General features: G+C 48.1%; 1 protein-coding gene across 1 annotated transcript in view; it reads right to left on the bottom strand.

The window, feature by feature from the left end:
- The window catches only part of SMC2 (structural maintenance of chromosomes 2), a 938,385-nt gene that overhangs the window by 824,054 nt on the left and 92,024 nt on the right, over positions 1-22,307 (bottom strand). The window contains exons 4-5 of the mRNA XM_069630781.1: positions 17,835-17,957; positions 1,566-1,604 (exon numbers count right to left, since the gene is read on the bottom strand). Coding sequence (XP_069486882.1) covers positions 1,566-1,604; positions 17,835-17,957 — 162 coding nt within the window. The remainder of the gene's footprint in view (positions 1-1,565; positions 1,605-17,834; positions 17,958-22,307) is intronic.

Here is a 22,307-nt window from a genome sequence, read left to right on the forward strand (position 1 = left end):
TAGGCAGTTCTGCGGCTGTGCTGAAAAGCAACCCAAGTTTTAGTTCTAGCACACGTGTGCAGGGACGCCCACAACCCACCTCAGAGTCACCAGAGAAGACCCCTTTGAAGAGATACAGAGCTAAGTTTTGGGACCCAGCGGCTCCATGGGGAGATACAGGCAAACAGGGTTCCGCCCAAATTGCAAATAGGAAAAGGCAGTTGAAGTACACCTGTAGAAATCTCAACCACGGCAACCACTGTGGGGAAGTATCGAGAACAACCCGGCAACCCAAGGACCAGAGGTTAATATTCAATGTCCTAGTAAGGCGAAACAACCGAGTGAGTACAGCTCTTTTGCAGAGTGATATAAGGAATACGATTACCCGGGGACTTGAAGGTCAGACCAACAAAGACCAAACACGAGTCCAGGAAAAAAATGCTGCTGAACACGGTTCAGTATTTCGGAGTAACGAGTGCCAGCAGGAAACTATTTTAAGAGATTCATAACTAGTAAGCCTTGTAAGGCACCAGCCTTGCAAACATTACTCACAGTTTCCCCCCACTGCAACAGTGTTACACTTTCCAAACATTACTTCAGCATCAGCAATGCTCACCCCCAAAAATTGGTGCAAAAACAATAGACGTGGAAGAAAGGTCTCCAACATCATTGCTGTAGCGTTGATCCGCATAGGCTACTGCAAATGGCATTTATATTGGATTTCAGCCCTTAAGTCTTTGCACCGCCTCCTGATAAAACCCTTGCCATTCAAAACCACCCTGCCTAGTGCATAAAGCTCTACCCAGGCTTGCGTCAGACAAACTCAAACAACTGCTGCCCTACCAGACACGTAAGTAAATGAAGCTATGCTTCTAGGCAGGGAGGTACAAGCATACGAAAATGCATCATTTAAGGCTCAAACCCACGAAACTCGATCACACTTATTTTGGGTGGAATTTGACTTTTGGAAGTCCTGGCAAGGACTGACCTATTGCAAGGACTGCAACTGTTGTGCCATCACATTGGTCAATATATACTTGCTAGTATCTCCGTTATACTCCACCCTCCCCAAAACCACAACACCATGAAATACTCTCAGAAGCATAAAGTTGCTGGGCAAGTCCTAAACAGAAACATTAAATATATCGAGAAGATTTCCTAAAAAGACTATTGCCTTCATGATATACAAATTCTACTCTAGGACTCATTTACCCACGTTCCCTAATGGGATTCAATTGCTGTCTGCACAAAGTTCTACTGGTGTCTACGCGTTTTCATAAACACATATTTAAAAGTCTGCATTTTATTTATGCACTTTTTCGAGATGAAGTAGACACTTTTTGGTTTTAATGGGGATCCCCATGTTTCCCTAGCCCACATAACCCACCCCTACTCACACATGTTTGTAATTGAGGGATTTTGACCAAAACTGCACAAATAAAAAAGCAGACTTTTAAACAAGTCTATGAAAACACGTATGGAGCCATTTAAAAGGGAACGTTTGAGTCACAAGCTTGCAGCATCAAAATATTCATATTGGTTGAACAATATTAAATAGGCACTCAAAATCTACAACAGGAGCTCACCTCTGGAGGCTTCATGTTCAGAACTTTGGTAATTCGGCCCTGAAACGATAAAAAAGTTGGTATTTATAAAGTGTTCATGGACAGTACATAATTAATCCTTATAGGTCGAGGAAGGGGTCATTGTGCAATAGTACCTGCGCCAAAGCCATTACCAGAGCTGAATCCAACAGCAAGAAGGTTGTGATGGGCATTACATCAAGTGAGGGCTCTTAGCGGCATAATAAGGTGTATGGCATGACCTCTGTCAGATATCAAAGTCCTACTTCAACCCGACTCGGAAATGGCCGTAGCCACAGTGGCATGGCGCCAGTTGTCATGAGTGCTGGGCTCGTCTGACGCCCCACCTGACTGCTACAGTGCGTCTCGCGACTATGGTAGATGGACGGTCTGTGGCTGCAGACAGAGCGGCGCAGTGATGGCATTTGGGGGCTGTAGTACTCCCAGAGCTGAGTGTGTCAAGGGGTCCTGGAAGGGGGACATTGACAGGTACCCCGGGTATCTTTCAAGCTGAAGCGGGACGGTGGTCTAGCACTTCAGTTTACCCCCACCTTCTGTAGGTTACACGTGGAGCGCCCCTGGAGTGCTAACAGTCTTTCCGATTAGAGGTGCAGTGAAAAAAGTGCATTTTTTGTTTTACATACACACACACACACTTCAATTACTATACCATTACCACCAGCGTATGCATTTTGTATATTTTCAATGTTTATATATTTATAAGCTCGTTTTTTAACCTCACTTACTAATGTATTAATCTCCTTGCCGTTTAACCCTCAACTATGCTTCATCTTGATCAGCCTGGAAAGCATGAGCTATCCTGAGCTAGCCCAAAAGGGGCCCTTCTGGCCCATTGTTATTTTTAGATGTTGTTCCCATCTGAATGACTAAAACCTCAAAAAGGTGGAAATAGTTGGCAAAAGGGAGGGATGGAAGTAGCTGCTTCAGCAGGTCAGATGTACTTTTTTTTTTTTTTTTTTAATTGTATATGGTTAAAAATAACATGGTTAAAAACATACCATAAACAATCTAATTCATACATCATTTATGACTAAGTTGTGCAAGTGATCTAAATATTTTAAATGTACTTCAGTTAGCCCCCATCTTCCCGCCCCCACGACACTACAGAAGAACGAGAATGCACTGGAGTTTACATGGGGCTACTAAACTGATTTATCTTCTTCTCCCCTAAATGACATTACTGGCGATATCCACTCCAGAAAAAGGATACAGCGAAATACTAATCAATTGGCTATAAGACTCGGGAGAGGAGGAGTGGTCATAAGATGGAGATAGGTGAAGGGGTTGTGGTGCCAAGTGATCAGATCACTGAAAAGGGTGGCCTGGAGTGCGATACTGATCCTCTTCTTTGAAGTAAAAACCAGTGACTATTTCAGACATTATGAAGCTGCTGGGATTGCATCTTAGGCATCCAATAACTAACTCTGTAGAAGCAACGATCTTTAGAGACGAGCATGGCTTATCGCATTCTAAAGAGTTTGCTGCTCCCTCCACCACTTCATTTAAATCGGAACTCTGACAGGGTTAGAGTTTTGCCTACACCTCTCGTTTCCTTTAAGTAGGTTATGATATTCGCTGACCTCCATGAGAAGCTGTACAGAAGCACTTAACTTCGTACAACAGAGAAAATACTTGAGGCTACATCAGAAGAATCTATAAAAGGCACTACTAATAAATCCCTGGGCCTCGATTACTCCCAGCTTAAGATATTTCCATCTGTAATTCTTCTACTTCCCATAAGATCTTCTATAAACAGTTATGGGAAAAGATAAGGCAACGATTATGGCCAAATTTACATGTTCAAGCACTTAGTGCTCAACTGATCTACAAACGGGGGAATACAAGTAATCGCGTACCAAATAGAGTGTACAAAGGTCACCTTTACAACTAAAATGGCAGCTTTAAATTGTGCTACACAAAGGGATGGCTGGGTCTGCCGGCCTATTCACACAGATACACACTTATGACCATCACTCATCCATTTAGGAAACACAGCACATGTCATTATGTCCATACGGCACAAGATGTGGAACGGTCATCGTCTGATAGATTTGCCTCGCTATTTCGGTCCAGCACTCTGGCGAGGGGACTTCAAGGAGTGGAATCTTGCTTCAGGAGGTCCAACAGGAGTCCACCATCATTTCAGCAGGCTTCGTTCATGGGAAGATTCTGCACAGCACTCAACCTCAAGGTCCAAGGGTATTGGCGGTTTGCAGCCCAGGAAGGTCACAACTCATCGTGGGATGGCTCAAAAGGCAGGACTTCTTAAGACTGATTGGGGTCCAAGCGTCAGAGTCTTCGGGACAAAAATCAAACCAGGACACCCCCCTCCCAGGACGGAAGAAGGACCAAGAAAGGACACACACACTAAAAATGGCGAAAGAAGCCACAATTCTAGATGAATCATGATGCTTCTGTGCATTACCGCAGATGGTTGGTCAGCCTGCGAGTAAAAATCACAAAACCAGGTAAAACACGTCCACTGCCACCCGACATAATAGTAGGCTTGTCACCAACAGAAATGTTTCAGGAGCCGGGAGAAAGGGGATATTACATACCTCCTCAGCACTCCACATAAAATGGGATGTGCTGATCCCACAATGGTGGATTGTACAGAGGATAAAAAGTATCCTTTTACCCCTGGGAAGAGTAGCTCACACAAGGAACCCAAGAGAAAAAAGGGGAACCCAACAGAAAATGAAAGGAGAGCCAAGAGGCACCGCAGCAACACTGCACAGAAAGTGCTGTGTGCTGCAATAGAAAAATGCAGATACCCAAAAAGTTATAGGAAAATATAATTCCAAAACTAAAGTATGGAGAGCCATAAAAAAAGGACATCCATAGAGTAAAAGAAAGGGCGAGTGGGGTAAAAGATTCCCACTCATTCAGGAAAATAGAAAAATAATCCATTAGTCCAGCAAAAATTGCTGGAGGGTATCACAGTTCAGCGGCATTAAGCATAAAAATGAACATCTAACCAAACACCTGCTCAGACACAAGCAGCATATTACATTCGTCAGACATCAGAGGCACATTACATGTTTTGGTGGCACCTCTCGGTGAGCCCTGTATCCTGTAATGCTCGTGCAGTGCGTCCGCTGTATACACAGCCGCCATGGTGGTTTTTCTGTAGAGCGCAGGGAGCTCATGCAGAGAAAGAGACTCCTAAAAAAAAAACGTATTCATTCTGCTGATTTTCAAGTAAAACCATCACAGAGCCTACTTACGGGTGCCATAATCTTTCTACAGCAAGGGGGTGCCATGAGGTGCTCGGCGCAGGACAGCGAAGAGCAATCCAAAATGGCCTTTTAAAAAACTGCCTCAAGACTAAAATCCCAAAGCACACTCATGTGAACCATTTGAGTACAGCCAAACAGAGCCCCACACCAAGCCAGGGTCTCAGTCAGAGGATGGCATTGGGGCAAGGCTGCAGACAGAGGCAAGTCGTCTTGGAGGAGGCGGAGTTGAGACAAAAGGAGGTTGGAAGGGGACATCAGAAGGAAGAGCAAGGGACTAGCGAGTGTGTGAATAGTAAAATAAAGAACGCATGAGGGGCACACTTGTCCCAAGGCAGGGGTTACAGCTGAGACCATGATCTTAAGGGGGTCAAGCCCACGATGGTAAGAGGACAACCATGAGGCATGGCAGCAAGGAAGGGAAGGACCAGAGTAAGGATAAAGAGGTGAAGAATGTAATAGTCAGGACACTAAGGCAGGGAGGTGACGGAAGCCCTCTTGAAGGTGACCTCTAAAAACCCAAACCCTATTTTCTCAGTGGTGAAGCCGAAGAACCAAGGAGAAAAGCAGGCAAAACAGTGCAGGAAACCTGAAACTGAGAATCCAAGCAGAAGGTCGTCCCAGAAGCACAGACACCTGGTGCAAAGCCAGACCAGAGAGCAGTTCAGAAAGGTTTTTCTTTTTGCAACTTTTCTACATTGATGTCAAAGGAGATCTCCGTATTTATGATGTGTGGCCCTTTTGCCCCCTCACCCACTTCCCTCATTTCGACAAGGGTGCTTTGGTCAACTGACATGAATAAGTCTAATTTTGCAGTTAAAATACGTCTTGAAACCCCTATATTATGAGTCATCTCATATGCATTTCACATGAATGGACTTGCAAGGCTCATTTTGAAAGTACAGTTAATATACTGTGCACTATAGCGTTGAGAAGCACAATCATGGAGCTTTAGGCATTCACTGCAAACACGTATAACTTCACTATAGCACTTAAAAGGAGAGTTCATATTGAATAGATTAGGTAGAGACATATTGAATTCAGGATTTAGCTATGATCATTTTACATAAGATGTATATTTGAAGTTGGGAAAATCTCTTAGAATATTCCCTTCTCTAAGCTCAGAAGCAATTAGAACAAGGTCAGAAATAGTAAACCCAAGTTGAACAGGAATAAGTCCACTTAGCTACAGGGAGATTTTGCATTGCATAAGACAAATGAGGACGAGTTCCTTAACATAGGCTGTGACAGAAAGCAACAGCCTACACCAGACACCAGAATACAGCGATGTCTGGTTCACGAATGCATTTTAACACAATGCAGCAGCTTGAACATCTAAATTACCACTTGAACAGTATATAAAATTGCCATGAAATCTGGTTTAGGAAAGCTCAGAAAACACTTGGTGCCATTTTGGCAGACGACACATTGTGCAGATAATAGAAGCCGAGAGCGGAATTCCAGCCAACCAACAATGAGAGGAGGGAGCAGAATACCAGCAAGCCAGCGATCGGATGTCATCTACAATGGTATGACCCATTGTTTAGAGCACCAACATGCTAACTAATATTTTACAATTTTCAAAGAGACAAAGAAGCATTCAAATTTTTATTTGGTTATCCTGTAAACTAAATGAGTCCAAAGAAGCACAGAGAGCGTTCTGCAGTTTTTACTTTAAAATCTTGTACACCAAATGAGTGCAGCAAGGAACAGAGTGCTTTGCATATTGGACTACTCAGTAAAACTGAAAAAGCACGGAGAATGAAGTTTTTTTTTATTTTTTTATATAGACATTATTCAACCGGTCAGTTGAATGATATATGAACATTGTTATGAAAGACTTTTTGAAGTAGTGGTTTGTCTAAGCCACAGGTCAGTTGAATTACAAGCATTTAGCAACACAGCACAGACTATTTATTCTGCACCCTTTAGCAAATTAAATATAAAACACGCAGAAATATTTTAAAATTCTAGTAATTAGCAGTACTATTGCAAATGGTTACTTGAAATTTCTAAAAGCTAAATGCATGATGAATGGTGTTTTAAAAGGTTCAGATCATTGTTGAATAAGTCACATCATTGAGGATGCAGTTTTATTGTGACTGTTGAACACACAGAAAACGGTTTTTAATAAATACTTTAAAAATATAAACCAACTTGACGTCCTTGCAATCCTTCAGAAACTACCAGTGTCTGAAGTCAAATTATTAGACTGATTCATTTCATGTGCAAATTAAAAGGTATTCATGAACAGACTGCTTTAAAAAACACTTCCCACTCGCAAAGAGCATGGAATACGAGAAAGGGAGTAGAAAAATCACAATTAAATCGCTGACTCAAACATTTCTATTTTTTTGACAAAAGGGTGGTAAGAATTAACATTCAGTCCTTCGGTGGACCTTTCAAAGTGCAAACCTCTCAGGCGAGTTATTGATGAAATAGGAAAGCCTGTGCTTTTGTAATCTTTTCTCTGGAGGGAGTTGCGTTCTTTTGGGCACGATGTCAAGGGATCACCAAGATTAAAAATACATGGCAAGTCCCTAAGGCGGCCAGTGCAAGGAATGCGTTTCCCTAGGTTTTTCACCCCCCCCCCCCCCATTTTATTTTTACATTGCGCGCAAACCACTGTACGTTCAGTGCTACATGGACTGTAATTCTTCTTTAACATACAAGTTACTTTTGTTATGTGTACTTGTAAGGAAGGCATGGTATCAAACAGTGAAGACAGACACACGTGATCACAGTTCAAGGGGGTTTATTGTACTTCAATGGGTTGATTAAATGCCTATCTAAACCTAAATCTAAGGATGGGATTAAGCTACAACCATCAAATAACAGTCCTAGTCGAGTGTGTAAAAATAAATGGGCCTATACTGATGGGCCTATTGCCAATCCCTTCTTCTAAATGCAAACGGGAGTGGGGCAATGGTGTACGCAAAAGGAAGTGTTCAAGAAATATGTCAGGACGGTTGAGCAGTTGGCTTCTCTTCCCCCATGTTTTCAGCAAGGGGCAAGGCGACACGTTTGAGCTTTGCACACAAGCAGGCTTCTCGGCCACGAGATACAATTCGAAGCATAGACATCAGGCCTTCTGCCAAAGCCTCTTTTCCAATAACAGTCTCCTACTGCTGATGGTCTGTCATAACAAACAAATCTCAATGTTCCATTCCTATCAGGATTTTCACACGGATAAGCTCTCGCTTCCAATGTTCATCATGGTCTCCCCCCTTCAGGTTTGGACCCGTTTTTTACCACAATGTTCACACTTACACAAAATCGAAGACTTTCAAATGTGCGATGGGTTTTGCTCGAACCACCGCAGGACCACTTCGATTCACTTCACACAATGTTCTGATCAATCTTTTATTTTCGTTTCCTGTGGTGGGATTATTATTATTCCTGCTCCTCTTCCTCCTCCTCCTCGTGTGGCGAAGTTTAATGGAAGTCAGGTGTGAGGGATTGTCAGTAATTGCCTGACCTCGACTGGCCATAGTAGCAGGACATGTTAGGTACACTGCTCAGATGCGAGTCGGTTTTCTCCCAGAGGCGGGCTGTCCGTGCAAAAGTGTTGGAGAAGGGAAAGTGTTGGGGTTGGGGGTGTAAAGTTCCCATGTATCCTACCTGGTAGGATGGGGTTGGTGTTACAAGGGGAGGGGAAACCGCATCTCGCCATCCGGTGTCCCACTCCCACAAGACACCTCACCCAGGTGATACTCCTGCACTGATCCACCCCCAGGGTCTGGATCTAAAAGCGATGGCCGTGCCCTGACCACCTGAGAGAGAGATCTGCGGGAACTAGATGGTGAGGCACCTTCTTGTTTCTCAGTACTGAGCAGGCTGCTGGCAATGAATAGTTCATCTTTCTCTGTGTGGAGGCAGGGATATGCACTTTGTACTGCAATAACTTGAGTAGCATATACTCAAAATGGCGGTTCCTTGCGATACAAGCCCTGCACTTTGTGCCACAGCCGTTGGCCATCTTCCTTCATTTTCAGGTCAGAAGTTGCCACCTAAGGGCACACATTTGCTTTATTCCAGCTCTGGACTCTGCCAGTTGCTTTGTGCATGTGGGGACTGCCTGAAGGAACAAGTTACTTACCTGTAACTGTTGTTCTCCAGCATGGGTCTGGCATGGATTCACATGCTCATGAATATTCCCCGTCGTCAGGCTGGGAATCCTCGGTAAAGAAAAAACCAGTATCAGTTTCGTTTCTGATCTGTCTTTCGTAGTAATAACCAATCACTGGTCTCTGCGTCATACTGACCACAGCCAATGACTGCCCTCTACCTAAGCACCGCCTCTGGCAGCCATCTTCAGATTTGGAAGCACGTGAAGTGGCAGTATGACCAAGTGAAGAGCCGCAGAGGGGTAGGCGGGAGGGTTCGCATGTGAATCCATGCCAGACCCATGCTGGAGAACAACAGTTACAGGTAAGTAACTTGTTCCTTCTCCAGCATGGGGTCTGGCATGGATTCACATGCTCATGAATAAAGAATACATAGCAGTACACGCATGCACAACCACGGGAGGTGGCAAAGGCTCAACATTAAGCAGTATATCAAACTCAACATTAAGCATCTTACCTCCTCACCAGGCTCACCTCAGGCGAACAGGTTGCGCAGCACTGCTTGGCCGACCCTGGACTCCTCCCTGGAATCCCGATCGACGCAGTAGAATTTCGTGAAGGTGTGCGTCGACCTCCACGTAGCAGCCCTGCATATGTCCAGCAGGGGCACACCAGAAAGGAACGCCGTGGTAGCTGCAATCGCTCTGGTGGAATGGGCTCTCGGACGGCCAGGCAGCGGTCGGTTTGCCAACCGATGACAGTACATGATACAGCCGGAGAGCCATCTGGAAATGGAAGCCTTCGAGAGAGCCTTCCCCTGATTGACAGGTCCAAAGTTCACAAAGAGTTGTGACGTCTTCCGAAAACACTTCGTGCGGTAGAACTTCAGCGCTCTAGCCACATCCAGCGAGTGCAAAGTCCTCTCAGCCGGCGACGAAGGCGACGGGAAGAACACAGGCAACACCAAGGGTTCGTTGAGATGGAAGTCCGACGGTACCTTGGGCATGAAGGAGGGGTGCGTCCTGAGCACTACCCTCGTGTCGTGAAAAGTCAAGTACGGGGCCTTGCAGGAAAGGGCCTGGATCTCTCCCACCCGTCGTGCGGAGGTGATGGCCACAAGAAACGCTGTTTTCCACGACAGAAACTTCAACGGGGCCGGGGCCGAGTGCAGAGGCTCGAACGGAGGTCCCATGAGCTTGGTCAGCACCACGTTGAGCTCCCACGCCGGGGCCTTCACTGGCGGGAACGATCTGAACAGTCCCTTCATGAACTCTTTCACCAGACGATGAGACCACAAGGACGTCCGACCCGTGGTTCTGGTGTATCGGGAGATCGCAGCAAGATGAATCTTGATGGACGCGTGCGCCAGTCCAGCCTTGGCCAGCGTCAGCAGGTACGGCAGTACCTGGGGAGCCGTAATCCGTAGAGGGTTAATCTTCTGTGCGTGGCACCAGACAGAGAACCTCTTCCATTTGTGTCCGTAGCATTTAAGAGTCGAGGACGCCCTGGCCTTTGCAAGAACCTCTCTGCAGTCGGCCGGTATGTCGTATCCTCCAAACTCTAGCGCTGCAGGAGCCAGGCCTGCAAGTTCAGCGATTTCGGGTCGTGGTGGAGGATGGCGCCTCCTTCCCTGGAGAGTAGATCCGCGTCCACCGGCAGCTTGATTGGCGGGGACGCTGACAAGTCCAGAAGGTCCGGGAACCATATCTGCCTCGGCCACGCAGGTGCGACGAGGATCATCCTGCACCGTGACCTCTTGAGCTGGTTGACGAGCCGGATTAGCAGTGGCAAAGGAGGGAACGCATAGAGGAACAGGCCCTCCCAGGGGAACGAGAAAGCATCGCCCATGCTCCTCGCCTGGGGAAACCTGCTGGCGAACCTCCGGCACTTGGAGTTCGTCGCCGTCGCGAACAGGTCGATCTGGGGTGTGCCCCACCGTCGGAAGAGGCGATCCACTAGATCCTGCCGTAGTTCCCACTCGTGGCACGAGCGCAGCTCCCTGCTGAGTGAGTCGGCGATGGTGTTTTTTATCCCTGCCAGATGAAACAGCACCAGAAACATCCTTTGGGCGACGGCCCAATGCCACAGGTCCTGCGCCTCCTTGGACAGCGCTGGGGACCTGGTTCCGCCCTGTTTCCTGATGTAAAACATGGTGGTGGTGTTGTCGGTGAAGATCCTCACCACCTTGCCCTTGAGGGATGGAAGGAAGGACCTGAGGGCCCAGAACACTGCACGGAGCTCCAGGACGTTGATATGGAGGGACTTCTCCGTCGGGAGCCAAAGGCCTCTCGCGTGCAGATTTTCGGTGTGCGCTCCCCACCCTTCCAGGGAGGCATCCGTGGTCACTGTCTCCTGGTGGTCTGGGGTCTGGAAGTCCATGCCCGCCGTCAGATGCGCGCGGTTGCCTCACCACCGGACCGCTCGGCGGAAACTCTCGTCGAGTGTGATCCTCTCCTCGAAGCCGCCCGTCGTTTGGATCCAGCGCGCGTCCAGGAACTCCTGCAACGGGCGCATCCGGAGCCTGCACATGGGAATGAGGTAGATGCAAGAAGACATCATTCCGAGGAGGGACTTGATGGACCTCACCTTGGCCGCGTCGGAAACCAACATCCGCTGTACCTTGCCCAGGATGGACCTGGTCCTTTCCTCCGACGGGGAGGCCAGAAGGGACACTGTGTCGAGCTTCGCTCCCAGAAACAGTGCGTTTTGCGCGGGTACCAGGTGGGACTTGGCATAGTTCACGGAGAATCCCAGGTCCGTGAGAAGTTGGACGGTCCTTGCCGTGTGCTCCACGGCGAGCTCCCTCGTCTTGGCTCGGATGAGCCAGTCGTCCAGGTAGGGGTAGACGTGGATCCCCTCGCGGCGCAGCTGCGCCACCACCGGTGCAAGGCACTTGGTGAATACCCTGGGTGCCGACCGTAGTCCGAAGGGGAGGGCTTTGAACTGGTAGTGACGCCCTTGGACCACAAACCTGAGGAATTTTCGGTGCCCCTTTAGGATGGGAATATGGAAGTAGGCATCCTCCAAATCCAACGACGACAGGAAGTCTCCTTCCTCCAGCTGCCCCAGGACGTGCTGGAGGGTGACCATCCGGAACTTCTGCGCCTTGATGAACTTGTTCAGACGTCGCAGGTCTAGGATGGGGCGCCATCCTCCCGTCTTCTTCTTCACGAGGAAGTATCTCGAGTAAACTCCGGAGCCCCGAAGCCTCTTTGGGACGAGTTCGATGGCGCCCTTCCTGAGCATCGCCTTTACCTCCAGGAGAAGCTGAGGGACGTGAAGCTCTTTCCTGGCCACGGGGGGGACGCGGGGTCACCTTCTTTGAAACTCGAGCGCGTGGCCCCGGGCTAAGGCGTCCAGCACCCAACGGTCGGTGGAGATGGACTCCCACACGCTGACGAAGCTCGCCAGCCGGCCTCCCACCGGGGTGCTTCGGTGGGGGCCCGACCCCACGGCCGGTTCAATCCTGTTTCGACGAGGCTTTGCCGCCTTGACCTCCTTGGCGACGACGGCGGGGTCCGCCAGACTTGCCTCGTCCTCTGTAGGCCTCCTGAGACGACGAGCGGGCCGCTTGACGGTAGGTGGAGAAACCGCCGCCGGAACCTTTGGAGGCGCCCTTGCCTCCGCTGCTCCGAAAGGGCGTCCGTCGTTGCTGCAGAACCCCAAGGGCCCGGGCCGTCTCAGTGTCCGCTTTAATGGCCTGAAGGGAATCGTCCACTGTTTTCCCAAACAGGTTGTTCCCATCGAACGGCATGTCCAGGACTCTGGTCTGTACGTCTTGACGGAAGTCCGTAGCCTTGAGCCATCCACGCCGCCTAAGGCACACGCCGTTGCCCAACTGGCAAAACCCAGTGTCGGCGATGTCCGTCGCAATAGTGATGGCGTGGTCCGACGCCACCTCACCTTCCTGTAGGATCTCCAGGGCATCCGCCCTCTTGTCGTCCGGTAGGAAGTCCAGCAGGGGAGCCAGTTTGTACCATAGCTCCCTGTCGTAGCGGGCCACGATAGCCAAGGCGTTGGCCGCTTTAATCGTCGTCGCTGCAGACGAGATGACCCTGCGTCCCATAGCGTCCAATTTCTTTCCCTCGCCGTCCCGTGGGGAAGTCGATGTGGAGGCCGCACCCCCCCCCCCGCTTTCTTCCTGGCCGCCGCGGAGACGACGGAGTCCGGGGTAGGCTGCGCCCGGAGGCACAGGGGGGCCGCGTCCGGGACCCGGTACTTCTTCTCGTACCGGTCTCTTCTAGCTGGCGTCGTGGAAGGGTTCTTGAGGAGGGCGAGGCCCTCATCCCAAATGTCTTCCAGTAGAGGCACCGCGAGGACCGTCTTCCTCTTGGCCTCGCGCCGTTGATAAAGGAATCCTTCCTTTTTCTTCTCCTCAGGGCAGAGTTGGAAAAGCTCGGATGCCCTGGCGATCATGGAGTGGAACGATCCAATCTCGTCGGGCGGAGAAGCCCTGGTGGGAGGTGACGGTAGATCCTCGTCGTATACCTCGTCGTCCGTACCCGTCGCTGCCGTGTCAGTCCCCGTATCATCCCCTCGGGTGGACGGGGAGGAGGGCTGGACGGGGCGCGACGGCTGAAAAGGAGGTGGAGGGTGAATCCTTCTTTTCTTGGGCGGGGGAACACCAGAAGGTCCCGGTTCAGGATCCCCCGACAGGAGAGGTTCCTCCGTCGGCAACGGTAGTCTCGTCCTTATCTCTGAGCATAAGGACTGTATAGCCAACAAAATGGCCGCCGAGTTGTCTTGCGGCGCTGGCAGAGGGGAATCCGATGGGCGATCAGGGGCCCCGTCGGCACCTGCGTCGGGATCCATCCCGACGGGCCGGTCTTCTTCCACGCCAAGGCCGTGGCTTAAGACCTCGATCAGCTCTTCCTCCGAGGTTGAGGCCGAATCTACGACGACGCCCTGCCCCCCCTTTTTCTTCCCCGCTGGGGATTTCACAGGGGTCCTATCGATGGGCACAAAAGAGGACTCCCTCCGAGGTGGCAGGGAGACTGAGCCCCGAGGTCGCCACCACTGGTGTAGCCTCCACAGGCTGAGCCAGGGCCGCCGCGACAGTATCGATAGAGGGCTTGGCCGGATGGATTAAGGCCTTCACCACCTTAGGTGCGCTCACCGCCTTATCCTTGAGGGGGGGGGGGGGAACACTGCCTCGCTCCCCCTCTGATGGGGCCTTCGAGCTCAACCGGGGCCTCTCCAGGAGCTACGCCGGGTGCTCGCCTTTCCTCTTACCCGACCCAGAGCGTTGGCTCGTGGCTGATGGTGCCGGGGAGGGTGCGCCCTGCCTGGCGCCCGTAGAGCCCGACCGTTCGGCGCTCCCGGTGCCTGCGGACTCGCGGTGCTTGGCCTTGTGTTGGACCCCGTCGCCGGGGCGTCCTCAAAGGTCTTAGAAGACCGCTCGGATTTCTTCCTCTTCTTCTCACCTGACGGGCTCTTCCCTTCCAGCCAGTTGGCGAGACGTTGATGGCGGTCCTTCATGATCCGCTCCGACATATTGCCGCAAAACGCACAGTCCTTCTCCACGTGCGTCTTGTCCTCATGTAAGCAGTAGAGACAAAAGGAGTGTTCGTCCTCCTTAAAGACGTTCTGCAGCTGGCATCCAGGGCAGATCCTGAACAGCTTTCCGGGCGTCGAGCTTCCCTTCTCCTGGGCCATGTCCGGGCCTGAGAAGCTTCTGGAGTCCTCCAAAAGCGTAGCTCGACGAAATCTTCACCCTTGAGGTGCGCAGACGAATCCGACACGGGTCCCCGTTGATCGGATGGAGAGTCGGTGGAGCTTGAGGCTCTTTTGACCGAAAAAACGAAGTTTTTGAGAAAAAACGTGAAAAAATAGCACTAACGCTCGAGAGCAATAGCACGAGGATCCCAACACATGAACGTGCGGTAAAAATCTGAAGATGGCTGCCAGAGGCGGTGCTTAGGTAGAGGGCAGTCATTGGCTGTGGTCAGTATGAGGCAGAGACCAGTGATTGGTTATTACTACGAAAGACAGATCAGAAACGAAACTGATACTGGTTTTTTCTTTACCGAGGATTCCCAGCCTGACGACGGGGAATATTCATGAGCATGTGAATCCATGCCAGACCCCATGCTGGAGAAATGTAGTATCGAGACGGACTGGTACCAATCCACACCTCAGCCAGAGTATGTCCAGTTGCCGGGCAGGCTGTCCCTCACTGAACAGGCTCCAAGTGTTCAAATATTACAGAGAACCTCCATAGAGCCACTGGTGGAAAGCTCCTGTGCAGTCCTCCGTTACTTGGTCAAGTCTACCACATTTTAGACCTCGGTCTCCAAATCGACTGGGAAGATATGAACAGGTGGCCTTCCCTCTATGGACTGGTGACACGACCTGCACTGCATCTATCACTTTCTCAATGTCGGCACCAAGTCAACGGTTGGCCTGCACCTGCAAGGAACTTGGCTGTATAGGTGCACAGACCCCATTGTGCTTCGTCATTTGAAACTTTGCTGGCACACTCAGACCTCTGCTGTGACCGTGCCAATCTGTTGCTGTGTCTCTCAAAATGGGAACAGTCCTGCTGAAAAGTGAAGCTCTGCTAACAAACGCATTCAAGAATAGGTCAGTAGTCCTCCCTTCAGTCATCTAAGGTTTTGGGACTGCTAGTTTAACCCCATTCCATAGCTGGAGAATGAACTGAGCCCTTTCCACTGACATTTTACAGAAACTGCTTAACAAACACCTGCATGAAACATTCTAAAAAAGGTAGTGATGGATTCCTCAGCATTGTTATGTGTGGAGGTCTAGTAGCCATCTTAAGGTTTGTGCAATTACGCTTAACCCCCTACCTTCCTCCAAACTTTAGCCATTTAAGTATATTTCCATGATTAGCTGCGTTGCAATCTAAAGTGATAGGTATCGAATTTTGTTGTCGCCAAACTGTGGGGTATATGCATGTTAAGAGTGATTTTACTTAACAGTATAGTGTGTTGATTTTACTGCTTGCCTGTATTAATAGATAGTTTTTAATGTACTTGCCAGTGGGGACCTCTGTTCCTGAAAAGGCTTTTCTTCTGTTAATTAAGCGGACCGCCTCCCGAGTCCAAGCTTAACTGCTCTGCCACCTTACTGTTAAGAGTTCAGGCTGGCTTCTCAAACCCCCTTACCAGAGGAGGTTTGGAAAAAAATAAAAAAGACTAAGCAGACAATCCCTCCCACGCCCTCTACTCCTGAGTAGAAGAGGAACAAAGTGCAGGAAACCCTTTAAGCACAGAACTGTGATGACATGTGGGCTGAGTCCGGAGGGTCCTTAGGCCACACAAAGACCCATTCAGTTGATTTTTATTTTTTAATTTTATTTTTTTAAGATTGATAGTTCACAGTTTGATATTTTGGCCACCCTGTAAAATTCTCAAAATAAAAACACTTGCACTGCCTTTTCGCATTGGCCTAGTCATTGATCACATTGGCATAATCTCCTTCATCACATGCTGTACTTTTGTATTTTTATTTTTTTACATCGAACGGTCTTGTGGTTTTGCTTTTGCATGAATACTGAAATTTGATATAACATTACTTCTCTCAGTGCCCTTTATTTGCAAAAAGAATTTGGAACCAATCTATGCAAAGTTGCTTTGGGCAGGCATATGTTAGATTGCTTCACATTGTGGATCTCCAGAAAAACACTAAAAAGTGCCAGCTAATACAACATTTATGTACTTGCATTCATCTGAAAACAGGAAATAGCTGTGACCAGAAGCACTGTATAAGTGCATATGGACTAAGTGGTGCACTGAATGACAAAAAAGGTAATGAGTGGGGTGTGGCACATAAGGGACATAAAAGAAGCAGAAATTGACACAGATATTCATAGAAATTACACAATTTAATATATAAACAAGTTATTGAGAAAAGTCAGGGATGGTCATGTGTGAAATGCTGCCATTGAAGGACTCAATTTCTTTCAATAGAACGACTATCTTGAAACCAGGTACGGTTGAGATAAAGCTGATTTCAGGGGGTTATGTGATTCCAACGGAAGGTGAGTGTGAAAGGGGGGAGGAAACACATGGAGGACTGACAACAGGGAGGCTAGGGAGAGCTTCAAATTTAAGTTCGAGGATGAGTGTAGCAGAGAGGGAGTCAGTTATGGGGTCAGGCCGTAGATGGATACAAAAGCAGAAGTAATTGAAGAGAACAATTGTACATTGAAACAGCCATTCAGGTGATGCAGGAAGGTGGTGAGGGGAGGAGGTTCGGAGAGTGGGGGATTCAAGGGAGGTTAAAGAGGTGGCAAAGTTAAGTACCTTGTAAGCAGGGAACCAGAACAAAGGAAGTCCTGGGAGGAGGCTGGCACAGTAGTCCAGTTTCCTAGGAACTATAAAGATGAGTCTCAGTGAAAAGTGAGATGTGGTGTATCTTTCAATGTGCAGGAGGTTAAACCGGCCAGCCATTGCAGTAGAGGTCATACACTTTTGCCATTTCAGATCACTGCCAGGCAACCACTAGTTTGTGAGCCTTGGTAGAATTGGAGATATGTGCGGAGAGGGATAGAGGAGAGGGGAGGATAGTGAGGTGTAAGAAGCAGAAAGGGAGATCACCTCAGTTTTAGAAGATTTGAGGCACAAGCATCTTAGTGCCATCCAGTGACCTATCATTGCGGATCAGTTGAAGATGTTGGACGTTAACTCTGGGACAGGGAGAGGGGGCAGAACGGGAATGTGAAGAAGTCCTCATGAGAAGTCCAAAAAGTAGAATGGAACCTTAAGATGCTCTTCCAGGGATTGAAAGGGAAGAGGTTGCACCAGCTTTCCAAGTGACCGATAAGTAAAACTAAGTAAAAGTCAGCAAGATAAGAGGCAATCCAGGCAAAGGCAGTTTATTCAAAGACTAGCACAATGGTGCGTTTTACCATGCAAACATATATGGCCGCTTAGATGAAAACATGCCAAGTATCTGCATTTGTAATAAGCAACGATCTTACTGACCTGCATAATAAGAAAATGAGGATTATTCACATTGAGTCCAACTGAACAGAAGAGATCTTGCACACGTGTATTGTTTGCATTGACACCATTAATCAAATATTTGTTCCTACCACCAATGACGACCTAAAAAATAAAAACAAATTTGTTGAATGCTGTTGGAATGGCATGTATGCTAATTACACAAAGGCCCTTTTAAAGATACATTTTTAATTAGTGGTCAGAATATAAGCTCCTAAGTAATAAACATATTTATAGTGCATGCCACAAACTGGAATGTCTCCTGGAAAATAAATGATGGTGAACATTACTAAACTCATTGGTTTCATTTAATAACAGATGGACAAAGGCAGCGCCTCCTCCCCCTCCCAACCTGGATTAAAAACGAGTTAATACATACCAATTTCTGCTGTGGGAGCTTTTCTTTTGTGCATGTCAGAGGAAGATGTTTGAATTAGAAAGCCCCTTCCCATGAGGCCAAGCAGGTGAGGACGCCATCGGATAGTCCCCCGGGGGTGGTACTCAGCATGTGCATCTCATGGGGAGGGAAGCCCCTCTGGGATTAGTGACGACCTGGGGTTAATATGGTATCCTTAACCAAGCCCACCACCACCACCACCACCATCATCACTACTGTGCCCATGTATTTTTCTTATACTTCCAGTATGGGATGTATTGGGAGGAGGAAGAGTCAGGACAACCCAAATAAAATTCCCCTTCCTATTACCACGAGAATGGACTGTTAGTTATTGGGAGAAAAGATTCATTCAGTACTGGGGCAAGGAGGAGGTGCGGCGAACTATTGAGTACCACACAGGACAAAAGTGAGCAGTCCAGTCAATATGTACTTGACCAGTGTATACAAACTGATGAGGGACTCAAACTAGTGTAGAGCCCTCCCTGGAGGAACCAGGCATCCAGAGAAGAAGCACTGGAAAGAAGGCAGACCGGGACGCCACGAAGAGAGCACGCCGCCACAAGTAGTGTCATGTGTCGAGGGACCGCTCCAGGAAGGAATACGTAGCAGCTCTTGGTCCCCCGTTGGGAAAGCGAATGTACAGAGCAGGATGCACAATCGACGGAAGGAAATGTCCCTTGCGGAGCCACCACAAGCAGTAGGGGACCGGTGATAGTCGAGGAACTACTGAGGCCTGCCAGAAGCATCAACAAAGCCCTGAGAGCATCGCAAATCAGAGACAGGTAAGCGAGTGCAAGGGGAGGTGAAATGGGCACAAGGATATGGTGGAGAAACTTGGAACCAGGAGGGAAACTAAAGTCACAGGTTTGGGACCCCAACCGTAAGAATATAAGAAGTTGTGAAAGTATCCGAGCCAATCATCTGTCTCAGTACCAGGCAGGGGAGTACACCAGGAGGAGTGGATGAAAAGGAAGTACGAGTCTGGGACTCACAACCATGAAGACGATCAAGGTCTCCAGTTAATCATCATAGTCTCAGTACCAGGCAGGGGAGTATACCAGGTGAACTGAATGTGGCGAGAAGAGAAAGTGCTAGCCTGGGGTTCAAATTACTCTTCTGAACCAAGAAGAGCACCCACTTAGTTTCCGATAAAGTGTAAGGGAAGGAAATAGGTTTTGGACACACGACGGTGGACTATTTGTTTTTGGTGGACATTCTGACAACAACCTTAGTATTGTTTGAGGCAGGGAAACCCCTCTCAGCTTAGTAATGGGGCCGGATAGGGTTTTCTCTCATTTTTCAATAAATGTCTTTGACCAAAAATATACCACCCGTGTATCAATCTCTTACTTCTGCACCCTTACACTATACTACTTAATTTTGAGCACACACACACACACACACACACACACACACACACACACAGGAGAGGGATCCCAGGTGAGGGTGCTCATCCAGTGAACTTACAGTAGAGGGGACCTTATATCCCACATGTGGTATAATTTCAGACATCTTGGCAACTGGAGGATCGAAGAGGCATGGTGAGCCTGCACCCAAATCCTTTCTGTGCCAAATTAGAAAAAGATCCTCATTATAAACCAATTTGTGCTGTGACGAAATCCCATTCTTCAGAACAGGAAGTGTGTGATAAGGTGCCTGTGATGCATGGGAGACCACCCGCTCTATACATCATACAGAGGATCCCCCAGGGCCACTTCCCCATTCCCAACAGAGATCTCTGAACAGATGTGAACGAGAGGAAAATGTGCATGTAGGTGCCTGGCATGAGAGATCGTGGCCCAAGAGCAGGACACTAAGCTGAAGAAGAAACCTAGTAGAATTAAAGGGATGTTCGCCCAAATTTTTGTATTTCTAAAATAGATAGGCAATAAAAAAAAAAAATTGATTGTCAATTTTTTTTTCCAAGTCCCTATGTAAAATTTTGAGCAAATCAAGCTCAAAGAAAGCACATGGGGGCATCCATTTTGTGAAATGGATGCCCGCCGCTGTGCTCGCTTTGGCTTTTGCGGCACTAATGAAGGAAAAGCCAGCCAGCTGTAGTAAACAAAAGCTACCACTGGGTGGCTTTTCCTTCATTGGTGCTGTATGCGGAGGACGGGGACCGGAGACTACAGGCAGAAAAGCTGCAGCTGTATCTCGGTAAGTGCTATTTTTTTAATAAAAATAAACACTAGCTGCGTTTTTTTTCCCAGGTTTTCCAGCCTGGAGGAGCCCGGAAAACTTAGAACTAAAACCGTAGCTTTAAAAACGTTGTATTTATGTTTGCGGTTGCTTTTGAAGCGACCGCAAACATAAATACAACGTTATTGTGTTTGAAAACGCTGCGGTTTTTCTTTCTAAGTTTCTCAGGCTCCTCCGGTTCGGAGGAGCCCGAGAAACTCAGAAAGAAAACCGCAGCGTTTTCAAACACAACCACAACCGTGTTGTCCCCACGGGGGCCGCCTGCCCCCCCCCCCACGACAGCCCCAAATGGAAAATGCTGCAGTGTTTCAGCCTAAATCTGCTTTCCCATTTGGGGCTCTCGGGCTCCCTGTGGGTTGCGCGGTTGTGTTTGAAAACGCTGCGGTTTTTCTTTCCAAGTTTCTCAGGCTCCTCCGGCTCGGAGGAGCCCGAGAAACTCAGAAAGAAAACCGCAGCGTTTTCAAACACAATAACGTTGTATTTATGTTTGCGGTCGCTTCAAAAGCTACCGCAAACATAAATACGTTTTTAAAGCTGCGGTTTTATTTCTAAGTTTTCCGGGCTCCTCCAGCCCAGAAAACTTAGAAAAAAAAACGCAGCTAGTGCTTATTTTTTTAAAAAATATATAGCACTTACCAAGATGCAGCTGCAGCTTTTCTGCCTGTAGTCTCCGGTCCGTGTCCTCTGAGTCCCGGCACCAATGAAGGAAAAGCCACCCAGTGGTAGCTTTTGTTTACTACAGCTGGCTGGCTTTTCCTTCATTAGTGCCGCAAAAGCCAGCACAGCCCGCCATCCATTTCACAAAATGGATGCGCCCATGTGCTTGCTTGTGCAAATTTTGAGCTTGAATTGCTCAAAATTTTACATAGGGACTTGGGGAAAAAAAAGGCAATATATTGCCTATCTATTTTTGAAATAAAATTTTTGGGGCGAACCATCCCTTTAACTATTGTTTAACAAATCTTTGACGATCCAGCAGGGGCTGCTTCGATAGCAAATGCCTTACATTGCAGCAAAGATTGCTCGCACACGACGATGACAAGAAGGCAAACCTTCTGGATTACAATGTTGGCCCATAGAGCTACTAACTACCCTTTAATCATTAAGCAACAAGCAGTGGCACTGTGGGATGAGTCTGGGTTCAACACAAGGGACTACTATGCAGTATTAATTGGATTTGGGGAGATGTCCCGGATCAGACCATCCGATTACCCATAAAAAGAGCCAAACATTTTGGGAAAGTTTAGGACTTTGGATACAGTTGGAGATTTTGGAGCAGGGACAGGAAGGAACGAGCCAGGATAAGGCAAGGGCAGCAAAAGGTTGTGCAGTATTGAGACAATTTCATTTTGGGAATTCTAGAGTTACTTTTTAGGGACCCTTTAACATTTTGCTTATTCCCCATTTTAAATTATTTGGAACATGGACCTATTTTTGGTTGTCGGCCTTCTACAAATGTTCCCCCGGGCCATTGCAACCCTTTTCCACTCATGGGTATATGGTGCTGTGTTGCCCATAAGTCCCCCAGGGGTGCTTTCTAAGCACCCCATTTGCTACCCATCACCCTACATTGATTCTAGGGGGTAGGCTGGTGGCAGCCATTTGGTTTTGATTTCACCACGGGTGCAGACCAATTTACTGCATTGATAGCGCAATGTACCTTGTGGGTGATCATGTGGTTACCAAGGTATTTGTTTTTTTTTTTTAAGTCCTCTTCTGAGCCATTTTGTTCTAGGGGCATTCTTTGGTCATGGCAGCCAAGAAGTAGGTTTAAAATTTCCATTTTGCCCAGGTGGACGCTTTGCATGCCCAGTGTTGCAGTCTCCATATTGTTTTTTATTGATTTCCACCAGTCT

This window comes from Ambystoma mexicanum, chromosome 6q, assembly GCF_040938575.1.
Source record: "Ambystoma mexicanum isolate Mex_15411 chromosome 6q, UKY_AmexF1_1, whole genome shotgun sequence".
Taxonomy (NCBI): Eukaryota; Metazoa; Chordata; class Amphibia; order Caudata; family Ambystomatidae; genus Ambystoma; species Ambystoma mexicanum.